At 48.1% G+C, this 20,942-nt stretch overlaps 1 protein-coding gene across 2 annotated transcripts in view; it reads left to right on the forward strand.

The window, feature by feature from the left end:
- The first annotated feature begins 39 nt into the window (after positions 1–39).
- Positions 40–20,942, forward strand: part of LOC147107203 (uncharacterized) — a 145,844-nt gene continuing 124,941 nt past the window's right edge. For both annotated transcript variants that reach the window (XM_086008379.1, XM_086008380.1), the window contains exons 1-2: positions 40–1,048; positions 4,588–4,877. In XM_086008379.1, the coding sequence (XP_085864505.1) occupies positions 4,604–4,877 (274 nt within the window). In that variant the 5' untranslated portion in view covers positions 40–1,048; positions 4,588–4,603. The remainder of the gene's footprint in view (positions 1,049–4,587; positions 4,878–20,942) is intronic.

Consider the following 20,942-nt stretch of genomic DNA (forward strand, 5'->3'; position numbering starts at 1 on the left):
CAAAAATCTATCGATCTCAGCCTTGAATAGACTCAACGACTCAGCATCCACAGCCCTCTGGGGCAGAGAATTCCAAAGATTCACAACCCTCAGAGTGAAGAAATTCCTCCTCATCTCAGTCCTAAATGGCCGACCCCTTGTCCTGAGACTGTGACCCCTAGTTCTAGACTCTCCAGCCAGGGGAAACAACCTCTCAGCATCTACCCTGTCAATCCCCTTCAGAATCTTATGTTTCAATGAGATCACCTCTCATTCTTCTAAACTCCAGAGAGTATCGGCCCAATCTACTCAATCTCTCCTCATAGGACAGCCTCTCATCCCAGGAATCAATCTAGTGAACCTTCGTTGCACCGCCTCCAAGGCAAGTATATCCTTCCTTAGATAAGGAGACCAGGAAGCACTTCTTCACACAAAGGGTGGTGGAAATCTGGAACTCTCTCCCCCAAAAGGCTGTTGAGGCTGGGGGTCAATTGAAAATTTCAAAACTGAGATTGATAGATTTTTGTTGGGTAAGGGATACTGAACCAAGGCGGGTAGATGGCCTCCTCCTGTTCCCATGGTTTGGAACCATAATTTATTCTGGTGGCCATAACACAGATGTATTGGCTGCAACAGGAGAGAGTGGAGCTGTCTGTGTCAGCTGGTTTTGAAGTGAGGTTTGATTCATTCAATGCGACACCAGCATTCATCGACAACCTCAGCGTAATCACCGGTCCCGGTGATTCTCTCTTAATAATAATCGGTATATTCTTAACGAGGAAGATTTGTGCTAAATAAGAAAAATTGCTGAAATTGTAATGTGCTATATAATGTTAAAAACTATTTTTTAATTTGAGCAAACATACCTACCTTCGTCAGCCTGGAGTTGGGTGTTGTTTACAGAGGATCTGTGACGGTTGTAAAGGTAAAAGCTTCTTAATCTTCTTGTGACATTTTTGCTTATCTCAGTAGTTTATAGATGCCTGTTGGCGGTATTGCCCTAATCCAGTCCTCCAGAGACGTTTAGCTCGTGCAACTGGCACATTCACCCTCGTGCATTTTGGACAGAGTAAGTTCTGTACGCCAGTATATTTCGACTTCAGGTACACCTGGGTATATATATGTTGTATAGACGGATATATGAGCATAAAATGCTGGAAATGCAAAGTAGATCTGTCAGCAGCTGAAAAAGACAAGACAGGTTAAGATTGGGAGTGTAGATCCTTCATCAGGGGTCTATTGCATATACAAGTGGATTGTGCAGAGGGGTATGTACATAAATTGTTGTTCAGGTACATATGCTTGGGGGGGTGTATTGTGTATACAGGTACATATGTGCACTGCATGCACAGCCCTATATTGGTACATCTGTACTTTGTATGTGTAGATATCTTATCAATAGAGGTACATACATTACATGCGCTATTGTCAGCGTGGCTCAGTGGGTAGCACTCTCTCGCCTCTGAGTCAGAAGTTTGTGGGTTCACAGTCCCACTCCAGAGACTTGAGCACAAAAATCCAGGCTGACACTCCCAGTGCAGTACTGAGGGAGTGCTGCACTGTCGGAGGTGCCGTCTTTCGGATCAGTGATCAGGCCTTTACACTTCTGAAAGGCCCGCTTACATTCATCGCTCCATTTCCATATAGCCGGAGCTGATGCAACTCCGAATACCAGTCGATTGTACTGGTAAAGACCTTTGTGACTGTTTATCGTGAGATATTTCCTAGAGGATTCTTCAACCTCCATCTGCAAATATGCTTGCGCTAGGTCAATTTTTGTAAAACGTTTCCCTCCAGATAGTGAGGCGAAAATATCTTCTATCCTCGGAAGAGGATACTGTACTGTGTGAAGGACTGGGTTCACAGTCACCTTGAAGTCCCCACAGATGCGAACCTTCCTTGGCTCCTCAGACTTATTGTTTAACGTTTTCTTCATGACAGGAACGATGGGTGTCGCCCACTCACTCCAGTCTACCTTAGTTAACACGCCTGCATTCTCCAGATTCTCCAGCTCTGCCTCAACGGCTGGGCGAATTGCATACGGTACCGGTCTTGCTTTGAAAAACTTGGGAATTGCATTCTCTTCTATTTTTATCGAGGCGGTTACGCCTTTAAGAGTTCCCAGTTCTTGTTGAAATACCTCTTTAGCGTTAGCCAAGATTTTTGACAATCGTCCAGGTGTGACGTCGTCATCCTTTTTACCAGCCACCGTCAGTGCCTGAATGGAGTGCCAGTCTAAACTTATCTTTCTGATCCATTCACGTCCCAATAACGGTGGTCCACCATCTTGCAGTATGTACAGATACAATTTCTGTATTTCCTTGCCGTTGTATTCGACAGGCACCCTTATTTTCCCTCTGGGGTATACTTTCTGCCCCGTATATGTCTTCAAGACAATGGATGTGTCTTTCAAGGGTATGTGTGAGAATAGCCACTCGTAGTCTCGTCGATTTATGACGGTCAAGGCTGATCCTGTATCCAATTCCATTTTGACTTGGGACCCTGCTATCGTGAGGGTGACCCAAATGGTTCGGTGATCCTCTTTTGCGATTACGTTGTGTAGTTTGAGACAGCTTAGTCTCTTGTTCCCGGATTCACTGTCGCTCTTCTGGTCTTCGGAACTACTGTCCGTCATCTTTTGTACTTTCCTGTACTTTTCCTTAGTAGTCTTTTTGTTGTTGTTAGTCTTCTTCCCGGACCTGCAAACTCGTGCAATGTGTCCCATCTTTCCGCATTGCCTGCATGTTTTGTCCTTGGACCAGCAGTCCTTCTGGTCATGGGTTGTTCTGCCGCAGCGATAACATTTTTCAAATCCCCATGTTTTTTCATGGATGCCGTATTCCTGTGGCTTTTGCTATATTTCCGCAGCTCCCCTTGCTGCTGCTTCGTACGATACTGCCACGCTGAAAGCCTTATCTAGCGTCAGCTCTTTCTCTGAGAGTAACCTCTTCTGGGTTCCTTCACTCAGGAGTCCACAGACAAATTTGTCCCGTAGGGTATCTGCCAGTCCTGCTCCAAACTGGCAGTGCTTTGATAGCTTGCGTAGTTCCGTAAGGTAATCAGCATTGCTCTCATCTTTATGCTGATTTCTCTTGTGGAATTTAAATCTTTCTGCTATCAGCAGCGGTGTAGGATTTAGGTGTTCCTGTAGGATATCAACAATTTTATTAAAACTCTTCTCCATCGGTTTGACTGGAGTGATCAGGTTCCGCAATAGGCCGTACGTTCTTGCGCCCATTAAGTTTAGTAGTACCGATGCCTTTTTCTCATCGGCTACTTCATTTGCCTTGCAATATACTTCGACTCTTTCCACATACGTGGTCCAGTCTTCTATTTCATTATCGAAGGCAGTGATATTGCCAGTCTTCGGCATCTTGGAGATCTAAGATGGCGCCTCCCGCGCTTTGCCTTCTTCCCCGATTGAACAAAATGGCGCCTCCCGCGCTTTGCCTTCTTCCCCGCTGGATTAAGATGGCGCCTCCCGCGCTTTCTGTCTTTTCCGCTGCTGCCAGCGCTGTTGCTGGCGTTTTTATGCCTTGATGGCGACGCCCTATGGTCTTCGCGCGCTTCCCCCCGCGCTGCTGCCAACGCCGCTCTCCGCTGTCCCTGTGGCAAACTGCAGCTCCTCGCGGCTTTCTGCGCTTCTAATTTCTTTTTCTTTTATTTTAATTACTGTTCCCGTCGTCAGAGCAGACCCTATGGGACACTTTCCTCCCTCTTCTCGGGTCTGTACGCTGCCTGGCTTCGTAGCACCGGCCGCGCCCTGTGTGCTCCACCCTCTCTCTCTCTCTCCTCTTCCTGACAACGCTGCTCGGCCCCGTTGAAAAGCCACCCGATCAAGCTCTAGCCCGCCGCAGCCCAGGAAGGATCAGTGTACTACCTGCCACCAGCCCAATTAGCTGGAACACCATAGACTGGAGAACCAAGCCCAGCTCTCGACAGCCTCTCCTGCAAATCTTCGAATTCGATGAATCAGAGGGCAGTTTCCCACGGTCGACGCCCGTTTCTTCTGTTTGTTTTTTTTGTTTTTTTGGATTTCTTCCTTCTGGCTTCGACCTCTAATAACTTCGCTTCATGGATGGATCCCCGTGAGGTGGTGCAGAACTGTAGGTAAGTTCGGATCTGTTCGTCGCCAATGTAATGTCCGTGTGTAATTGAGACACGGACTGCAGAAGTTGGTTATAACAGGTGTTTACTGAATGGAGACAAAAACTGGAACTACTATACAAAGTTACTACACAGGCTTATATACAGGGGTGGTCACTACTGGTACTGCAGTATACAGGGGCTGCAGAATATAGTTCCTTCTTCAAGGTACATACACTACAGAGACGGTTAGGACCAGGAAACTGAAAGTGGCGGAGGGCATCGGATGAGTCGTGGATGTAGGTGGGAAGCGACTGGACAAGGGATGAAAAAATAGAGTAGCGATAGAAAGAAATCAGTTCCGTGGGGCAAGAACAGGCTGAAATGATGGGTCTACCAGGGTAATCCTGTTTGTGGATTTTGGGAAGGAAGTAAAGGCTGGCTGTGCGGGGTTGGAGGCCTCATACATTTTGGAAATTCAATTTACATAATTGCCCTCCTCCCCTGATTCATTTTTTGCAGGTTTTCTGAAATTAAAATGACTTCCAAAATAGACCCCGATAATGTTTGGTGTTCTACGTGTAGCGACAGCCTGCCCTCTCTCCAGAGGAGCCAAGCGGTGGATCATGAAGACAGGGAGACCCCGCACTTCAAATCTGTCTCTCGTTTAGACTCTGGATTGGGCGCCGGGATGGTTTGCTCGCCCATGGATGGGAATGACGAGGTCAGCGAGGCTGCATGTGTGTCGTTTACCACAGAGGCTTCGGCTCGTGAATCCTTTGGCGGACGAGTGGAATTCATCAATTACGGCCGTGAGTTGCTAGAACACCCTCAGCTGACTGGAAACTATGAGATTACTTCCTTGGTCATCCTTTAATATCACCCCACAACATAGAAACATAGAAGATAGGAGCAGGAGTAGGCCATTCGGCCCCTCGAGCCTGCTCCGCCATTCAATGAGATCATGGCTGATCATCCAAATTCAGTACCCTGTCCCTGCCTTCTCCCCATATCCCTTGATCCCTTTAGCCTTAAGAAATATATCCAACTCCTTCTTGAATATATTTAATGAATTGGCCTCAACTGCCTTCTGTGGCAGAGAATTCCACAGGTTCACCACTCTCTGGGTGAAGAAATTCCTCCTCATCTGTGTCCTAAATGGCTTACTCCTTAGACTGTAACCCCTGGTTCTGGACTCCCCCGCCATCGGGAACATCCTTCCTGCATCTAGTCTGTCTAGTCCTGTTAGAATTTTATAAGTTTCAGTGAGATCCCCTCTCATTCTTCTAAACTCCAGCGAATATAAGCCTAATCGACCCAATCACTCATTATGTTTATTGTCAATTATATTTCTATTTGAATACCCCGCTCTGATTCAGATTGAATGAATACTTTCTCAGTTTAGCCCAGTTGGTAGGATTGCAAGGGCCTTTGGACCTCCCCCCCGGCCCCCCCCCCCCCGACCCGCTCCTCATGGGAACTGCAGATAGGGTTTCCTTTGCACTGTTTGAAAAAGAAAGAAATTGCATTTATATAGCAATAACCACAGCTTTAACAAGCGCCTTTAACAGAGTAAAACGTCCCAAGGCGCTTCACAGGAGTGATTATCAAACAGAATTTAACACCAAGCCACAGGAGGAGATATGAGGGCAAAAGACCATAAGCTTGGTCAAAGAGGTAGGTAGTAAAGAGCATCTTAAAGGATAATCGCTCCTGTGAAGCACCTTGGGACATTTTACTACATTAAAGGTGCTATATAAATGCAAGTTGTTGTTGTTGTAGATCGCCTTCTCCCATCCTGGTAGTTGCATGATCCAGTGATAATGGAGTTGTTGACCAATCACAGCGATCAATCTCTATCAGTGAGTCTACAACAGACCCAGACATGAGGCGAGGAAAACCCCCAGTGGGTGGAGAGCTTGGGGAACCAGAGGTCCAAGGTCACCTGTTCCTCCCGAGCACGCTACACTCTCCACACGGCACGTCTCACTACTCAGATAGTGTGTCCCAAAATGTTACTTACTGAAAGAACTAGATCTCATTTGCATTTGAATGAATCGACACTAACTGCTCCCACCGTCTCCCTCACCACTGAAAGAGTGAAGGGAAAAGTTAGGAGAAAGCCCTCAGATGGTGTGTGGGGGGAGACACAGCAGAGGACCACTTCAGAGGCCAGTTACGAGTCAACCGCTCTTGGGGTGGGGGGTCGAAGGGGGGCTCAGTTAGAAATTGTAGCACAAATAGTAGTTCAAAAACAAACGAGAGAGAAAAGAGTAGAGTAACAGTCAGAAATTGTGCTTTAGGCACTACAGGTAAAGGGAAAACTAAAAGATGTGAAGTGATTAAACCAAGAGAGAGAACTAAGAAACAAGTGAGTAAAACATTCGAGCTGAAGGACAGGCTAGGAAGTGTTGTGTCTGTGTATAATAAGACACAGACTGCAGGAGAACGGTACAACAGGTGTTTACTCAACGTGGCTCACACGGGAACTGATCTGTACAGATTACTACTCAGTGTTATATACAGGTGTGGTCACTGCCGGTACTGCAAGATACATGAGCTGTAAAAGATAGTTCCCTCCTTAAAGGTACATACATTACAATTCCTCCCCTTTTAGATTAACAGTACCATAACACTCATTTAACAATTAAATATCAAACTAATTACAATTAACACTTTTAACATGCAACATTAGCTGAAAATAGTCTATTTATATATTCAGTCTTTGGGGAGGCTTCCTGATCCTTTCTGGATAGCGCCTTTCCCGAGTGTCTTGCTCTTGGTGCGGAGGCGATTCTGGCCCCCTGTCGTCGGTTGGTTCATCAGCTTCCGATGCTACTGTTTCTGGGGTAGATGCGACCTGTACGTCGGGTTCATCACCAGGTACGTATGGGCGAGGCATGGGGTTGACTTGTTCCTGTGACTCTAGGATCTGGTCAGCATGGCGTCTCATGATGCTCTCCCCACCGTACACTGTGTACATTAGTGGGCCCTGCCGTGTGCATATCGTTCCTGGCTGCCATTTTTCTGTTCGGTAGTCACGGGCCAAGACTGGTTGCCCTACATTGAAGCTCCTTGTTGGCTTCTCATGGATGTGCTGGAATTGCTTACTCTCAACATCTCTTCGTACGTTTGGTCTGAGCAAATCCAGGCGAGATCTTAACCTTCGGTTGAAGAACATCATGGCTGGGGCCTGGTTGGTGACTGCATGTGTCGCATTCCGGTAGGCGAACAGGAAATTGTCCACCTTGTGCTGCAGCGGAATGTTGTCATTGTACATAGCCTTTATTGCCTTCTGAAAGGTTTGTACGAACCTCTCAGCCAATCCATTTGTGGCTGGATGTGTAATGCCTTACCCCATTCTTTTTCAAGAGCCTCCGGAACTCTTCGGACACAAACTGTGGTCCGTTGTCGGAGCAAATCTGTTCTGGCAAGCCATTCCTGGCAAAAATGGTCCATAGGACTGCAATAGTTTTCTCCGTGGTGGTGGAGGACATTTTGATGACCTCAGGCCATTTCGAGTGCGCATCCACGGCTATTAAAAACATTGAGTCCATGAATGGACCAGCAAAATCAATATGCACCCGTTGCCATGGAGATGAGGGCCACTCCCATGGGTGTAGAGGGGCCTGTGGTGGTGCATTTTGGACTTTCTGGCATCCTGAGCAGCTCTTGGTCAGGTCCTCGATTTGTTTATCGATTCCCGGCCACTACACATAAGCCCTGGCTAGGCTTTTCATTTTTACCCCTCCCAGATGACCCTCATGAAGCTCATTGAGCACTCTATCCCTTAACTTGGGTGGAATTACCACTCGGGATCCACACATCAAGGTCCCCCGGCACACTGACAGCTGTTCTCTCCTTGTCGAGAATGCTGGCGACAGTGAGTCGCCATGTGCTGGCCATCCCTTCACCGTCAAATCATATACCCGAGACAGTGTCGGGTCATTTCGGGTTTCCTTTTCGATACAAGCGTTAGTTACCGGTAGGTATTCAACTATAGTCGAATGGAATATTTCGACAGGATCCACTGCTGGTGCTTCCTCCGCAGTAGGCAGTGGCAGGCGTGATAGCCCATCAGCATTTCCATGCTGTTTCGTGCCCTTATATTCAATCTCATAGCGGTGCGCCCCTAGAAAAAGTGACCATCTTTGTAGTCGTTGCGCAGTCATCACCGGAGCGCCCTTCTTCGGATTTAAAATGGAGACAAGAGGCTGGTGATCAGTCAGCAAGGTGAATTTCTGCCCGTGCAGATAGTGATTGAACTTTTTCACTCCCCACACTAGGCTGAGGGCCTCCCTGTCAATCTGGGCGTAGTTACGCTCGGCTGAGGTTAGTGATCGTGACGCAAAGGCTATTGGCCTCTCTGAGCCGTCCGAGAATTTGTGCGACAGCACCGCTCCAATGCCGTAGGGTGACGCATCACATGCCAACCGAATTGGTAATGCTGGGTTGTAATGGGCCAATACCTCTTTCGATGTGATTAGTGTTTTGCTCTTCTGGAAAGCTCGTCTACATTCGTCACTCCACTTCCATGGCACCCCAGTTTGCAGTAGGGTGTTCAGTGGGTGTAGTATTGTAGACAAATTTGGCAAGAACTTATGGTAGTAGTTTACCAGTCCGAGGAACGACCTCAGTTGTGACACATTTTCCGGTGCTGGAGCCTTGACTACTGCCTCAATCTTCTCTGGGGACTTATGTAACCCCTCTTTATCGATAACGTGGCCACAATACGAGATCTGTTTTCTAAAAAACTCACATTTGGGGCGATTAGCTCGGTGCCCATATTCCTGCAATCTAGTGAGCACCTGCTCCAGGTTGGCAAGGTGATCACTGTCATTTTCGCCCGTGACCAGGATGTCGTCCAAATAACACTGGGTCCCTGGGATCCCTTGCAGGACTTGTTCCATTGCCCTCTGCCAAATAGCCGGAGCTGATGCTACCCCGAATACCAGCCGGTTGTATTGGTAGAGACTTTTATGGGTGTTGATTGTGAGGTATTTTTTTGATGCTTCTTCTACCTACATTTGCAGATACGCCTGGGCCAGATCAATCTTAGTGAAGCGTTTCCCTCCAGATAGCGAGGCGAAAATATTTTCAATCCGTGGAAGTGGGTATTGTACGGTGTGAAGGACCGGGTTCACTGTTACCTTAAAGTCCCCACAGATGCGAACCTTCCTTGGTTCCCCAGGCGTGCTGCTCAACGACTTTTTCATCACAGGGACGATGGGTGTAGCCCACTCGCTCCAGTCTACCTTGGACAGTACACCTGAACGTTCCAGACTCTCCAGCTCTGCTTCGACGGCTGGGCGGATCGCATAAGGTACCGGTCTGGCCTTAAAAAATTTTGGGCTTGCGTTTTCTTCAATTTTAATCGTCGCTGTCATGCCTTTTAGTGTTCCGAGTCCTTGCTGGAACACTTCTTTCGCGTCAGTTAGGATCTTTGACAGTCGCCCAGGTGTGACGTCGTCATCCTTTTTGTCAGCCACAGTCAGTGCCTGTATGGAATGCCAATCCAGTTGTATTTTCCGGATCCATTCACGTCCCAGTAATGGTGGTCCTCCATCTTGCAATACATACAGGTCTAGTTTTGGTGTTTCCTTACCATTATATATAACGGTCACCCTTATTTTTCCTTTGGGGTAGACTTTTTGCCCCGTGTACGTCTTCAAAATAATTTTTGTGCCTCTCAAGGGTATGTGCGAGAATAGCCGCTCGTAGTCCCGTCGGTTTATGACTGTTAGGGCTGATCCTGTGTCCAATTCCATCTTTACCTGGACTCCTGCTATCTTGAGAGTGACCCAAATGGTTCGGTGATCCTCCGTTGTGATCACATTATGTAGTTTCAGACAACTCAGTTCCCTGCTTTCGGAGTCGTTATCACTCTTTTGTTCGTCTGAACTATTCTCCGTCATCTTATGTACCTTCTTGTACTTTCCTTTGGTAGGTTTCTTATTGCTGGTTTTCTTTCCCGACCTGCAGACTCGTGCTATGTGTCCTACTTTTCCACACTGCCTGCACACTTTGTCTTTGATCCAGCAATCATTCTGGTCGTGTGTTGTTCTGCCGCAGCGATAGCACTTCTCTGTTCTATATGACATTTCGTTTGTGCCATATTCTTGCGGTCTCTGTTGTATCTCTGCAGTGCCCCGTGCTGCTGCTTCATATGATACCGCAATGCTGAAAGCCTTTTTCAGCGTAAGGTCCTTTTCAGATAAAAGCCGTTTCTGGGTTCCTTCACTTTGATGCCCACACACAAACTTGTCCCTTAAGGTATCTGCCAGTCCCGCTCCAAACTGGCAGTGTTTCGATAGTTTGCGCAGTTCTGTCAAATAATCAGCATTGCTTTCATCCTTATGCTGGTTCCGTTTGTGAAACTTGAATCTTTCTGCTATCAGCAGCGGTGTGGGGTTTAAATGTTCCTGTAGTATCGTTACTATGTCTTCAAAACTCTTTTCCATTGGCTTCGTTGGGGTTACTAGATTTCGTAATAAACCATACGTCTTTGCACCCATTAAATTTAACAATACCGACGCTTTCTTGTCATCTGACACCTCATTTGCCTTGCAGTATACCTCTATTCGTTCGACATATGTAGTCCAATCTTCGACTTCATTGTCAAACGTGGTGATACTGCCACTCTTCGGCATTTTGGGTGTGGTTTAAAATGGCGTCTCCCAATGACTTAAAATGGCGTCTCCCGCGCTTTCCTTCCTCCCCCGCTGCTGCCAACGCCGCTCCCGGCGGTTCTCGTGGCAATGGCGGCGCCCTGTAGGTTTCGCGCGCTTCTCCTGCGCTGCTGCCAACGCCGCTCTCGGCGGTCCTCGTGGCAATGGTGGCACCTCGCTGGTTTCTGCGCATCTCTCTCTCTCTCTCTTCGACGCTGCTCGGCCCCTGAACACCGGCTGCGCCCTGTGCGCTCTGCCCTCTCCCCCGTCGACGCTGCTCGGCCCTTTCCTGTGCCGCTCGGTCGGGCTCTAGCCCACTGCTCTCCGGGAAGGGTCTGCGCACTACCTGTTGCCAGCCCGTTTCGCTGGACCACCTCGACTGGAAAGCCAAGCCTGGCTCTCGACAGCCTCCCCCGCAATTCTCGAGTCTCTGCTGGATGACTGGGCGGTTGCCCGTGGTCGACGCCCGAGTCTCTGGCCTTGACCTCCAATCCACTGATCTCCAGGAACGAATCCCCGGGAGGTGATGCAGAGTTTCAGGTAGGTTCGAACTTGCCTTGTCGCCAATGTTGTGTCCGTGTATAATAAGACACAGACTGCAGGAGAACGGTACAGGAAGTGTGGCCCAAATAAGCATCCTTTGTACAAACGCACGGAGTATGAGGAATAAATTGAATGAACCGCAGGGGAGAGTATGACATGGTAGCCATTACTGAGACATGGGTGCAAGACGGTCAGGACTAGGATCTAAATATACCAGGTTCGAAGGTTTGCAGGAAAGATAGGGAAAATGGCAGAGAGGGAGGAGTAGCCTTGGTGATTAAGGATGAAATCACTTCAATGATGAGAGAGGATTGTGGAGACTTTATGGGTAGAATTAAGAAATAGGAAAGGATTTAAGACTGTAGTGGGAGTTGTGTATAGGCCCCCCTGGTAGCAGCTGTGAAGTGCTAGATTGTATAAATGCAGAGATTAGACAAGCATGTAGTAAAGGCAGAGTGATTTTAATGGAGGATTTTAACTTTCATATAGATTGGGATAAGCAGACTAGTACCTGTCAGAAAGGTAGTGAATTTCTTGAGTCTGTCCGGGATAGATTTCTACAACAATATGTCCTAGAGGCAACAAGAGGGTAAGCCATGTTAGATTTAGTAATGAGTAATGAGCCAGATTTAGTTAACAGACTAACGGTGCGTGAACATTTATCCAATAGCGATCATAACATGAACGAGTTCAACATAGTGTTTGAAAGGGAGAAACGCGAAACAGCTGCTAAGATTCTAGATTTGGGTAAGGCCGACTTCGATGGGATGAGGCAGAGACTGTCCACAGTAAACTGGGCCAATCTGTTAATGAGTAAAACAACAGAAGATCGGTGGGAGATGTTTAAAAAATAATTTAACGTGATAAAGAACCAGTTTATACCCCAGAAGGGCAAGAGCTCTACTTGCCAAAAAAAGCAGCCGTGGGTGATTAAAACTATAAGAAAAAACATACAAAAATGCAAGAAATAGCACAGATCCTGGCGAATGGGAAAGATACAAAGAACAGCAAAGGGCCACAAAACAGACATGATGTGCCTCAATAATTCCGAGACTCGAAGTTAGCAGAACAAAACAAGGCTTTTATTAACTTAGAACGTAACACGTAAGAGAGAGAGATGTCTTCCTTCTGGAGACTGAGGCCAGACTGAGTTAGCTTACAAATGGGGCCAGGTATGGGCGGAGCCCTACACACAGCACACTCCAGTATACAATACAGCACATTCCAGTACACAATACAATGAGGTCTGGGGGAAGGGAAATGACACTGAAACCGATCTCAGTCACAGGCAGTGATGAATGGAAATATTTCATCACATTCACCCCTTCTATAGATTTAGTCTGTTCGGGGGTTTGATAGTCCTCTGCAACCGACGTGGCTGTTGCGGTGCCGCGGGTGTCGGCTGGGTGTCCCCTGTAGCCTCCTGGGTCTCTGCCAGGGGTGCCGCCAGGGTTGTTGAAGGGGTAGTTGGTGGGGGTGCCATTGGTCGGTGTTCTTCCGGGGGTGATGAAAGAGTAGTGGGTGGGTAAGAGTTGCTGTGATCGTCGTTGCCGCTATTGCCGTGGTTGTTGTCGATGCCGGCTGGGGCGACGTCTTTTATGGACACGGTGTCCTCCCTTCCGTCGGCGTGCCGGACATATGCGTATTGGGGGTTGGCGTGGAGTAGGTGTACTGGCTCCACGAGAGGGTCCGTCTTGTGGCCCCTCACATGCCTTCGCACGAGTACCGGACCTGGGGTGGAGAGCCATGACGGCATGGATACGCCTGAGGTGGATTTCCGGGGAAAGACAAACATTCGTTCATGAGGCGTGGTATTAGTGGCCGTACACAATAGCGACCGTATCGAATGGAGCACATCCGAGAGGACTTCCTGCCAGCGGGAGATAGGGAGACCCTTGGTCCTTAGAGCTAGAGTGACTGCTTTCCATACTGTCCCGTTCTCTCGCTCCACTTGGCCGTTACCCCGGGGGTTGTAGCTGGTGGTACGGCTCGTGGCGATCCCCCTGGACAGCATGTACTGGCGTAGCTCTTCACTCATGAAGGACGCCCCCCTATCCGTATGGATGTAGCTCGGCATACCGAACAGGCAGAACAGGCTGTTGAGGCATTTAATGACCGTGGCGCTGGTCATGTCTGGGCAGGGGAAGGCGAATGGGAACCGGGAGTATTCGTCCACAATGTTCAGGAAGTAAACATTGCGGTCGACGGACGGGAGGGGGCCCTTGAAATCTAAGCTGAGCCGCTCAAAGGGCCGTGTAGCTTTGATTAAGTGGGCTCTATCTGGGCGGTAGAACCGAGGCTTGCACTCAGCGCAAGTGCGGCAGTTCCTGGTCAGGGACCGAACTTCCTCAATCGAGTAGGGTAAGTTACGGGACTTTATGAAGTGGAACATCCGCGTGACCCCTGGGTGGCAGAGGTCGTTGTGGAGGGTCTGTAGCCGATCCCCGGTGGCGCTGGCACACATCCCTCGTGAGAGGGCGTCAGGGGATTCGTTAAGGGCCCCTGGCCGGTAAATGATGTCGTACTCGAAGGTGGAGAGCTCGATCCGCCACCTAAGAATCTTATCATTTTTAATCTTCCCCCTCTGTTTATTATTGAACATAAACGCTACCGACCGCTGGTCGGTAAGTAGGGTGAAGCGTTTGCCGGCTAGGTAGTGGCGCCAGTGGCGCACTGCCTCCACGATGGCTTGGGCCTCCTTTTCCACGGAGGAGTGTCTGATCTCGGGCCCTTGGAGGGTCCTCGAGAAGAAAGCTACGGGCCGCCCCGCCTGGTTGAGGGTGGCCGCCAAGGCGAAGTCAGACGCATCACTTTCCACTTGAAATGGAGTGTTCTCGTCCACTGCCTGTAGCGTGGCCCGCTGAATATCCTGCTTAATGCTTTTGAAGGCGGCGTGGGCCTCAGCAGAGAGCGGGAAAGAGGATGCTTTCAAGAGGGGGCGGGCTTTGTCGGAGTAGTTGGGGACCCATTGGGAATAATAAGAAAATAACCCCAGGCACCTTTTCAGGGCTTTGGGAGTGTTGGGCAGGGGCAGCTCCCGTAGGGGGCGCAATCGGTCGGGGTCTGGTCCGATTTCCCCATTCTCCACCACGCTGCCTAGTATGCAGAGGCGCGTGGTGTTGTAAACGCACTTGTCCTCGTTGTAGGTGAGGTTGAGTTTTTGTGTGGTTTTCAGGAACCTCTCGAGGTTCAAGTCGTGATCCTGCTGGTTGTGACCGCAGATGGTGACGTTGTCGAGGTAGGGGAAGGTTGCCTGCACGTGGTGGTCATCGACCATGCGGTCCATCTCCCTCTGGAAGACCGAGACCCCATTCGTCACCCCAAAGGGGACTCTGAGGAATTGGTAGAGGCGTCCGTTCGCCTCGAAGGCGGTGTACGGGCGGTCCTCTGGTCTGATAGGGAGCTGGTGGTACGCTGACTTGAGGTCGATGGTGGAGAACACCCGGTATTGGGCGATTTGGTTCACCATTTCTGATATGCGGGGTAGCGGGTAGGCGTCTAGTAGGGTGTACCTGTTGATCGTTTGACTATAGTCGATCACCATCCGTTTCTTCTCGCTACCCCTTACCACCACCACTTGGGCGCGCCACGGGCTATTGCTGCGTTCAATAATGCGCTCTTTCAGGAGCCTGTCTACCTCGGTCGCGATAAACCGCCTGTCCTCCCAGCTGTACCTCCTGCTTTTGGTCGCTATTGGCCGGCAGTTAGGGGTAAGGTTCGCGAATAGCGAAGGCGGCTTTACCTTCAGGGTAGCCAGACCGCACACTGTGAGGGGCGGCTGGGACCCACCGTACTTGAGCGTGATGCTTTGGTGGTTGCACTGGAAATCCAGGCCCAAGATCACGCTCGCACATAGGTTCTTCATGATTAATACTTTAAAATTATCATATACAGTTCCGTTAACGCACAATTGTACCGTGCAGTAACCCAGAATGGTCGATTTCTGGGTTTTATCAGCCATAGAGATGGTACCCTGAGTAGGGACCACCTTTAGGGAGAGTTGTTGTGCCAGTTCTGGGTGGATAAAGCTCTCCGTGCTTCCACTGTCAATTAAGCATTTAACCCGGCACCCGTTTACCTCGATGTCCACCATTGATCTGGATAGCGGGTGCGGCCTGGTCTGGTCCACTGTGACCGATGCCACTGTAGGGCCCTGATCGAGACAAGATGGCGTCCGTGCTGTCTGCTCACAAGATGGCAGACCCCACGAGGTCGGGCAAGATGGCGTCCAAGATGGCCGCTCCCACGGCGCACACGCGGCGGTGGCGGGTTTTCCGGCGGTTGGTTTTCCGCCGGGGTTCCCTCTACACACCTTCCCGAAGTGCCCCTTCTTACCGCACTTAAAGCAGGTGGTGCCTTTCGTCGGGCACAGGTTTCTGGTGTGCTTTGGCTGCCCGCAGAAGTAGCAGTTGGGTCCCTGACGCGTCGCGGCTGTCGTAGGGCTTCTGGGGGGAGAGCGGGGCCCAGCCGGTGTCGGGCTGTCGGGCGGGGAAGATGCCTTCCAAGATGGCGGCGCCCTCGGTGCACACGTGGCGGCGTGGACGGCGTGGGCTGAAGAGTAGGCGTCCGAGTTTCTCTGGGCCACATCCAGGGATCGCGCGGTGTCCGCAGCCTGTTTCAGGTTCAACCCCGTTTTTTCCAGCAGTCTTTGCCGGATGTAAGTGGAGCTGAGGCCTGTGATGAAGGCATCGCGAACAAGCTCGTCAGTGTACACTGCGGCTTTTACATCTCGGCACTTGCAGTCTTTGCCAAGCATTTTCAGGGTGCTTAGGAACTCCTCCACCGATTCCCCAGGTCGCTGTGCGCGGGTGGCGAGCAGGTGCCTAGCATACACCTCATTCGTAGGCTGCTGGTAATGCGCCTTTAAGATGTCGCAGGCGGCCAGGTACGTCTCGGCGTCTTGGATGAGGGGGTAAACCCGGTGGCTTACCCAATTCCGCAGAATTCCGAGTCTCATCCTCGCAGCGTCCGTAGCGTCTTTGACGGCTGCGGAATTGTCCAGGAAGAATTACATACACTCAAACCAGTGTCCGAAGCGTGCTGATGCGTCTGGAGCATGTTGATCCAAATCCAAAGCCTTGTTTTGTTCTGCTAACTTCGAGTCTCGGAATTATTGAGGCACATCAATTTTATTAACTTAGAACGTAACACGTAAGAGAGAGAGACGTCTTCCTTCTGGAGATTGAGGCCAGACTGAGTTAGCTTACAAACGGGGCCAGGTATGGGTGGAGCCCTACACACAGCACATTCCAGCACACTCCAGTATACAATACAGCACATTCCAGTACACAATACAATGAGGTCTGGGGGAAGGGAAATGACACTGAAACCGATCTCAGTCACAGGCAGTGGTGAATGGAAATATTTCATCACAAGACAATAAGAGCTACAGAAAGGGAGTATGAAGGGAAACTTGCAAGGGATATCAAAATCAATACGAAGAATTTTTACAGTTACATTAGGAAAAGGAGGGTAGTCAGGAGAATGTGGGCCCTTAAAAACTGAAAGCGGCGATATTGTCAATGATAATGAAATGGCGGACATGTTGAATAATTACTTTGCGTCACTATTTACAGTAGAGAGAGAGGATAGCGTGCTGGAAATCCCAAGGAAAGTAATATTGAATCGGGGACAGGGACTCAATAAAATTAACATAAGTAAAATAACAGTAATGAAGAAAATAATGGCATTAACTGGCTGGCTTCAGGACAGAAAGCAGAGAGTGGGAGTAAAGGGTAGCTATTCACAGTGGCAGAAGGTGTGTAGTGGTGTTCCACAAGGATCAGTGCTGGGACCACTGTTGTTCACAATTTATATTAACGATTTAGACTTTGGAATCAAAAACACAATTTCTAAATTTGTGGATGATACCAAATTGGGGGGGATAGTCAATACTGAGGAGGACTGCAACAAGTTACCGGAGGACATTAATAAACTTGCAGAATGGGCAAATAATTGGCAAATGAAATTCAACACAGATAAATGTGAGGTATTACATTTGGGTAGAAGAATAGGGAGGTCACATATTACTTGGAAAATAAGAATCTAAGTTGGATAGAGGAACAAAGGGATCTCGGAGTACAAATACACAAATCACTAAAAGTTGCGACACAGGTTAACAAGGCCATAAAAAAAGCAAACCAAGCACTAGGGTTTATTTCTAGAGGGATAGAATTGAAAAGTTGGGAAGTTATGCTAAACCTGTATCGAACCCTGGTTAGACCACACTTGGAGTACTGCGTACAGTTCTGGTCTCCATATTATAAAAAGGATATAGAGGCACTGGAGAGGGTGCAGAGAAGATTTACAAGGATGATACCAGAAATGTGAGGGTATACATATCAGGAAAGGATGAACAGGCTGGGTCTCTTTTCTCTTGAAAACAGAAGGCTGAGGGGTGACCTAATAGAGGTCTTTAAAATTATGAAAGGTTTTGATAGAGTGGATACAGAGAGAGTGTTTCCACTTGTGGGGAAGAGCATAACTAGAGGTCATCAATATAAGATAGTCACCAAGAAATCCAATAGGGAATTCAGGAGAAACTTCTTTACCCAGAGAGTGGTGAGAATGTGGAACTCACTACCACAGGGAGTGGTTGAAGCGAATAGTATAGATGCATTTAAGGGGAGGCTCGATAAGCATATGAGGGAGAAGGGAATAGAGGGTTATGCTGATAGATTTAGATGAGGAAAGACGGGAGGAGGCTCGAGTGGAGCAGAAACGCCGGCATGGACTGGTTGGGCCGAATGGCCTGTTTCTGTGCCGTATATCCTATGTAAAGAGTGACAAATCCCCAGGACCAGATGGTTTCCATCCCAGTGTTTTAAAGGAACTAGGTGAGCTCATTGCAGATGTCCTAACTATAATCTTCCAAAGTTCTCTCGATTCAGGAACCGTTCGTTTAGATTGGAAAATTGCGTATGTCACTCCGCTTTTTAATAATGGCGAGAGAGGGAAACCAGGGAATTATAGACCAGTTAGCCTAACATCTGTTGTCAGGAAATTGCTAGAGTCTATAATTAAGGATAGGGTGACTGAACACCTCGAAAATTTTCAGTTGATCAGAGAGAGCCAGCATGGATTTGTGAAAGGTAGGTCATGCCTGACAAACCTGATTGAATTTTTTGAAGAGGTGACTAAAGTAGTGGACAGGGGAATGTCTATGGATGTTATTTATATGGAGTTCCAGAAGATATTTGATAAAGTCGCACATAAGAAACTGTTAATTAAGGTAGAAGCCCACGGAATTGAGGGCAAATTATTGACCTGGTTAGGAAATTGGCTGAGCGGCAGGAGACGGGCAGTAGGGATAATGGGCTGGTACTCAAATTGGCAGGATGTGACTAGTGGTGTCCCGCAGGGACCTGTGTTGGGGCCTCAACTATTCACAATTTTTATTAACGATTTAGATGATGGGATAGAAAGTCATATATCCAAATTTGCCGATGACAGAAAGCTAGGCAGTATTGTAGGCAGTGTAGATGAAAGCATAGAACTACAAAGGGATATCGATAGATTAAGTGAATGGACAAAACTGTGGCAAATGGATTTTGTTGTAGGCAAATGTGAGGTCATCCACTTTGGACCTAAAGAGGATAGAACAGGGTACTTTCTAAATGGTGAAAGGCTAAAAACAGTGGATGTCCAAAGAGACTTGGGGGTCCAGGTATATAGATCATTAAAATATCATGAACAGGTACAGAAAATAATCAAAAAGGCTAATGGAATGCTGGCCTTTATATCCAGAGGACTAGAGTACAAGGGGGTAGAAGTTATGTTGCAATGATATGAAACCCTGGTTAGATAGAGAGAAACTAATTCAGCTGGTTGGGGAGTCTCGGACTAGGGGGCATAGTCTAAAAATTAGAGCCAGACCTCTCGGGAGTGAAATGAGGAAACACTTCTACACACAAAGGATGGTAGAAGTTTGGAACTGTTCCGCAAATAGCAATTGATGCTAGATCAAGGTGTTATAAATCTCATCATCAAGAAACTACTTATGAAATAACGCTGGACGGCCAGCTGGTGGCGCTGTCCAGGGAGTATAAATACTCGGGCGTGGGCCCAGCTTGCCAGGGACATTTTGTAAGACGAGCTAGTGAAATACAACTAGACTTCCATGTTCTGAAACAAGTTGATTAAAGCCTTGCTTTACGCTCAAACCAAGTGCGTAGTGAGTTTTATTACATCACAAGGTATGGGGACCCAGGATATAGTGATGGAGGAGCCTCAGCCCTTGACCTTGACCAACAGGTACGAGGTACTTGCTACTTTATGGATGAGAACAAGGACTGCAGGGAGGATGGGCAAACTGACCATGGCACCATGGTACAGGAGGCCATCCAAGTGGGGGGAGTGAAAAGGAATGTAGTTGTGGTAGGTGACAATATAGTCAGGGGGATAGATACGGTTCCCTGCAGCTGCGACTGGTAGTCCTGAAGGCTGTGTTGCCAGCCCGGTGCCAGGGTTAAAGACATCTCCCCGCGGCTGGAGAAGAACTTGGAGTGGGAAGGGGAGAATCCAGTTGTCGTGGGCCACGTAGGAACCAACGACATAGGTAGAACTAGGAATGAGGTTCTGCTGAGAGAGTTTGAGGAGTTGGGGTTAAAAAGCAGAACCTCAAAAGTAATAATCTCTGGATTGTTACCTGAACCACATGCCAATTGGCATAGGGATAAGCAGATTAGAAGGTTAAATGCGTGGCTCAAAGAGTGACGTGGGAGGCAGGGGTTTCACTTAATGGGCCACTGGCGCCAGTACTGGGGAAAGAGGGAGCTGATTCATTGGGACGGGCTCCACTTAAACTGGGCTGCGACCAGTGTCCTTGCAAATCGAATAACCAGGGCAGTAGACAGGGCTTTAAACTAATGAAGGGGGGGGGTGGGAGGATTCAGGAAAGATTAAATTTAAAAGCAGCGAGAGAAATGTCGAGGCTCTAGAGCAGAGTAGAGTTTTGGGTAAAAATAAGCAGAGTGGGTCAGGAAGGGACAGAGAGAGTAACAAAGGTAATAAGGCATCAGTGACTAAGGTGACATCAGGGGAAAATAGGATAAGTCAAAGCTAAAGGCACTATATCTGAATGCGCGAAGCATTCGCAACAAAATAGATGAATTAATAGCGCAGATAGAAATGAACAGGTTTGATCTAATAGCCATTACGGAGATGTGGTTGCAAAGTGACCAAGGTTGGGAACTAAATATTCCAGGATACTTAACTTTTAGAAGAGATAGGCAAAATGGAAAAGGAGGAGGGGTAGCCCTGATAATAATTGGTGGGAGTTGTTTATAGGCCCCCAAACAGTAGTTGTAATGTAGGGCAGAGTATAAATCAGGAAATTAGAGGCGCATGTAACAAGGGTAATACAGTAATCATGGGGGACTTTAATCTACATATAGACTGGGCAAACCTAATTTGCAGTAGTAGTGTGGAGGACGAGTTCATGGTTCATAGTTTTCTGGATCAGTATGTTGAGGAACCAACTAGGGAACAGGCTATTTTAGATCTAGTTTTGTGCAATGAGAAAGGGTTCATTAATAACCTTGTAGTAAAGGGGCCTTTAGGGAAGAGTGACCATAATATGATAGAATTTTATATTGAGTTTGAAAGTGATTTAGTTAAATCCGAAACTAGGGTCTTAAATCTAAGCAAAGAAAACTACGTAGGTAT

This window comes from Somniosus microcephalus, chromosome 15, assembly GCF_052327205.1.
Source record: "Somniosus microcephalus isolate GS21.2 chromosome 15, FLI_Smic_1.0, whole genome shotgun sequence".
Lineage (NCBI taxonomy): Eukaryota > Metazoa > Chordata > Chondrichthyes > Squaliformes > Somniosidae > Somniosus > Somniosus microcephalus.